This window comes from Bubalus bubalis, chromosome 9 (assembly GCF_019923935.1).
Source record: "Bubalus bubalis isolate 160015118507 breed Murrah chromosome 9, NDDB_SH_1, whole genome shotgun sequence".
Lineage (NCBI taxonomy): Eukaryota > Metazoa > Chordata > Mammalia > Artiodactyla > Bovidae > Bubalus > Bubalus bubalis.
This window is the reverse complement of record NC_059165.1, coordinates 104,684,601-104,689,420: the sequence shown is the minus strand read 5'-3', so window position 1 is coordinate 104,689,420 and position 4,820 is coordinate 104,684,601. Positions and strand designations below refer to the sequence as shown.

Genomic DNA, 4,820 nt, shown 5'->3' with positions numbered 1-4,820 from the left:
TGGTTAAGAAAGCAGGCTCTGGGTTCGAATCCCAGCTCTGAATTTAGCCACCTCATGCCTCAGTTTCACTATCTGTGAAATGGCCACAAAACCAGGACTTCCCACTGGACTCGGGAGGACTAAATGAGGTACTACGCACCAGATACTAGGGAGAAGGTCCTCACAGTACAAACCGTAGCTGTTACTGTTATTACGGTTGGGTGCAATGATGGAGGGGCGGGACCGATGTGGTCCAGAATCACAGAGCCTCAGTTTCTGCCCCTGTAGAATGGGAGCAGCAGCAGCGCCCCCTCCCCTCCAGGTTTTCATCCACTTGCTCAGTGTGCGTCCACCCCAGCTCTCACGAGACACAGAGACACACAGGCAGGATGGAGATTATAGATAACCTCTGGACAGCGTGGTGTTTATTACCAGGAGGACACCCGCATGGCCTCCAGGCACCAGAGAGTTTTGACACAAATGACTTGAAGGCACTAGTTTCTGTCCAGCCCCCACCCCTATCCATTAGGGCCCGGGAACCCATCACAGAGCGGACCGGTCACGCTCCCTCCTCCAGGCTGCAGCTCCTCCAAGTGGCCGAGGGTCCAGCATGCCTTGCGCTGCTAAAGGTCCCAAGGTGGAATGGGCTGGGCAGCTGCCAGTCAGCGGGGTGATGGGGTGGGGAGGGGTTGGTGTCAGGTGTGGCGGCTCCTCCCTGGGACTGCTGAAGGGCTAAGAGACGCTTGGAGGCAGGCGGGCAGCTGCCGTCTTCTCCACCACAAAGCCGTAGTTGTACTGGCGGGTGAGGAGTGGGGTGAAGGGAGAGTACAGAGTGAGAGAGCAGCCACTGGGGGGCGCCAGAGGAATGGTAGGGTGTGGGGCATGAGGGATCTGCAGCCCTCAAGGTGGGTTACAGCTGGGACAGAAGGGGGGCCCAGGGGAGAGGAGGTGGCCTGCATCCCCCCAACTCCACCCCCTCCCTAATCACACACCCACCTCCGCCTCAATATCCGCCAGCGATTTGATGGTCAGATCAGCAAAGGCAGAGAAGGCCTGGCAGGCAAGGGCAGGTCAGTCTGGGACAGGGACCCCAACCTGGAACCCTTGTTCCCTCATCTTCATGAAGCGCCCCCTCAATATTTGCCTGAACATCATCTCCCCTTCCTGCCACTGCCTCTCGCCCCCCAGCATCCAGCTGCCCCTCCTGAACCCCTCATTCCAGAAGGAGACCCTCCCACCCCCACCCCTTGGCCTCCAGCCTCTTCCCACCCAGGAACTCCCCTCTGTGCTGGATACACACGCTGATACACCCTGCATCATGGTGCCTAAAAACTCAAGGGGTGGGGGCAGACCCAGACTCCCCAGGACCTGGACTCACCAGGGGACCACAGCTCTTGCCCTCGAATCGGGGGTGCAGCGTGAAGGGAACCCCATCCATGGCTGAGGAAAGTGGGTGAGAGGGATGGAGCTGAGGCTGAGGAGACTTGAAGCCTGCCTGTTGCCCACCCCAACCCAAGAAGCCCAGCCCAGAGGTCTTGGCTCTTCCCAGTCTTGACAGAACAGGGCAGGCCCAGGGCTGGTCCAACCCTGCCCTGGCCTCTACCTGGGGGTACAACCTCGGACCAGTCTTACCCCCCCACCCCCACCCCAGGGCGTCAATCTCCCCACTCTGTTCTCACCTGAGATGCCATAGAGGTTGGAGGCCTCATAGATGGAGTCTTTCCTCCGCAGGGTAGAAGCCCGAGAGCCCAGTCTGGATAGTGTCCGCTCCGGGAAGCCACCTTTGCTGATGGAGGCAGGACAGCCCAGGTCGGCAACCTGATGCTGACCCCGCTGCCACCCCAGCCCCATAGCTGGAGGACTCACCTCGGCTGGCCCGGCGAGTCCAGGGAGAGGTCCCTCACGTCTCGGCTAAGAGCTCGGGGCTTGGGCACTGGCCGAGGGGCCTTGGCCTTCCTGCACCAAATGGCAAAGCCCCCCATGTCCCTAGGGGAGGAAGAAGAGAGGGAAGGGGCTCTGGCCTGATGTGCAGCCAGGGATGAGAACAGCTGCCAGCGGGAAGACAGGCTCCGGTGACCTCACGTCTCAGCCCACACCATCAGCAACATCCTAACTAATACTGCTGGGTTCAGTCACCATATCGGGCACTTTAGACACACCAGCTCCTCACCACTGCCCAATGAGATCCCAGTACAACTGTCCCCATCTTAACATGTGGAAACTGAAGCATGGAGAGGTGGCAGAGGGATGGGAGGACTCGTGGGAGTCCCTGAGAGCCAGAGGGGCAGGCAAGGAGTTGGGAGGGCAAAGAAGGAAGGTGGGGGAGCAGGCGTACCCTACTCGCAGGTATCCAGGGACTGTCTTGGTTTTCCCACTCAGTCGGATGTCAAAGACAGCTGTGTCCGCGGCCCCCAAGGGCACCAGCTTCACACACATGCGTTTCTTCTTGGACACGGAGGCCTCTGGGAAGGGGAGGGGTGGGGAGCAAGGGGGTGAGAAGAGGCAAGAAGCAGGGAAGGGGCCCAAAGATGGCTCCAGGAGATCGCTCTCCAGGGTGCTGTTTAAGGGAGCTATCTGTATGGCATGGGGCAGTGGTTATATCATGAATGGTAAAGTCATAGGAGGAGAATCCATGACACTTTTAGGAGCCATTGGGACAGGCTCATCTTTGGTGATATGGAGGAGCACTCATGGGGTGGTCATGGGGACCACAGTGAGGGTGGGGAGCTGTGGGATCAGATAGCACGGGTGCCCGTGCTGGCCCTCCAAACTCACTTGCCCTCAGCCCTCTAACCCAGAGATCAGCAAACTACAATGGATGAGCCAAATCTGACCCAGAGTCTATTCTTGTCTGGCTCATGAGCTAAGCGTGGCTTTTACATATATGCATATATGTGCAAGGGCTTTCCCAGATGGCATTAGTGGTAAAGAACCAGCAGGAGACATAAGAGACACGGGTTTGATCCCTGTGTTGGGAAGATCCCCTGAAGGAGGAAATGACAACCTACTCCAGTATTCTTACCTGGAGAATGCCATGGACAGAGGAGCCTGACGGGCTACAGTCCACAGGGTCACCAAGAGTTGGACACAATTTAGTGACTAAACAACACTTATCTATTGGTACAGGACTTGGCAAACTTTTTCTGTAAAGGGCCAGGTAGTAAATATATTAGACTTTGCAACCCAGATGCTGTCTATTGCATATATATGCATACTAAGTCACTCCAGTCATGTCCAACTCTTTGCAACCCGCCACGCTCCCCTGTCCATTGGATTCTCCAGGCAAGAATACTGGAGTGGATTGCCATTTCTTCCTCCAGGAGATCTCCCATGCAGGGATGGATCCCGAGTGTCCTGCATTGGCAGGCAGGTTCTTTACTGCTGAGCCACCAGAGAAACCCACCAATAGATATATGCTGACAGTCAAATACAAATGACAAGACACAGAGAGGGCTTGGAAGGCAGGGAGAGCCTGATTAGAAAGCAGAGCAGTCAGGGCCTAGAGCTGGGAGAGCAGTCCCTGTACAAAAGCCTGGAAATGGAAAAGAGAACTCGCCTGGATCAGCTTGGCTACAGTGTAAGAAGGTGGAGTAACAACAGGAATAAAACAGGTAGCACAAACTGAACACTTACTCTAAAGAGAGACACATTTTTACGCAGGGCGGGGTTCATCACCCCGCCCTAGATCAATCCTCAGCCAACACCGTCATTACCCAGAGCATCGAGGGGGCGGCCAAGGCTCAAAAATCGCGCGCCTATGGTCTTTCCATTCCCTACCTGCCTGGTCTTCCCGGCAGAGACAAGCGAACTTGTCCCTCACCCCCTCCACACACCCACCCCTGCCTTCGACGTAGGACTCACTCGAGTCCAGGGGGTCGCAGACTGGTGAGAATCCCGGCGGGAGGGAGCTCTTGTCCACTAGGATCTGAATGTCGACCACCACGTTCTCCTGTGGATTCTGGGGTCGGGGTCGGGGCGCGGGGAAAAACAGCGAGAATCACTCAGCAGCAGGGACTGTGTCCCGGGCATAATGCTCCGCGAATGGACAGGGGAAGTGGGAAGGGCGGGGGGTTCCGAGGATGGGAGCTCCCTACCTCTAGGCTGCCCAAAGGATTGAGGCACAGGAAATAGCCAGATTTCTGAGCGAAAGTCTTGCCGAAGCTGGCGGGCGCCCCCTCCACAGTGCAGGAGATCTGCAGCGCGAACGCTGGTCAGAGCCAGGATATCACCTGGCCGCAGCCGCTGCTGCCCCCATTCAACCCCCGGCCCCTAGTGCCGCCGCCTTCCCGTCCCCGGCCCCCTGACATCGCTCACCGCACTGAATCCCCGCGGCGGGGGCGCCGAGGCCGACGACCAGGCTAAGCCAGCCAACGGCATCCCGTTGGCCCCGGGCCCCGGATCCATCCTTCAAAACAGGCACCGAAGGCGGGAGACAGCCTCGGACCTTCCAGCCGCAGCTGGACTACGGAGTTCGACAGGAACCTGAACTACAACTCCCAGACGGCCTTGCGATGTCGGGGGGCCAGGAAACGCAGTATGCGCGTGCCGGGAAAGCAGCCGGCCAATCTTGTGGGGACAAGGAGCCACGTCCCTCAGGTGCGCCCGTGGGAGACGTTTGCGGAAAACTGTCTCGTTTTCACCTCAAGCCCAGCGACTTCTGCCGGAAATGTCTCGCTATCTGGGAACCAGAACTACATTTCCCAGAATTCCGTGCGGTATCAGCCTCTCCTCCAGAGCTACTGTCGTCGGTGTTTCCCGGAAATTTCCGAGAGAAATATGAAAAATCCGCAATTTTTGATCCCGGAGGTCATCCCAAAAGACACTTTCATGGATTATACAGC

At 57.6% G+C, this 4,820-nt stretch overlaps 1 protein-coding gene across 2 annotated transcripts; it reads right to left on the bottom strand.

The window, feature by feature from the left end:
- Window positions 1-369: 369 nt before the first annotated feature.
- On the bottom strand, window positions 370-4,606 carry MVB12A (multivesicular body subunit 12A). Of its 2 annotated transcripts, XM_006057901.4 has the most exons (9): window positions 4,294-4,596; window positions 4,074-4,172; window positions 3,841-3,937; window positions 2,315-2,441; window positions 1,846-1,965; window positions 1,659-1,765; window positions 1,358-1,419; window positions 976-1,032; window positions 370-774 (listed from the first exon to the last, which is right to left on the bottom strand). In XM_006057901.4, the coding sequence occupies exons 1-9, from the start codon at window positions 4,381-4,383 to the stop codon at window positions 712-714; spliced, it is 822 nt and encodes a 273-aa protein (XP_006057963.1). In that variant the 5' UTR covers window positions 4,384-4,596; the 3' UTR covers window positions 370-711. The 2 variants fall into 2 exon arrangements, with proteins under 2 accessions (XP_006057963.1, XP_044804241.1); XM_044948306.2 differs by lacking the exon at window positions 976-1,032 and having other exon boundaries at window positions 4,294-4,606.
- Window positions 4,607-4,820: the final 214 nt, after the last annotated feature.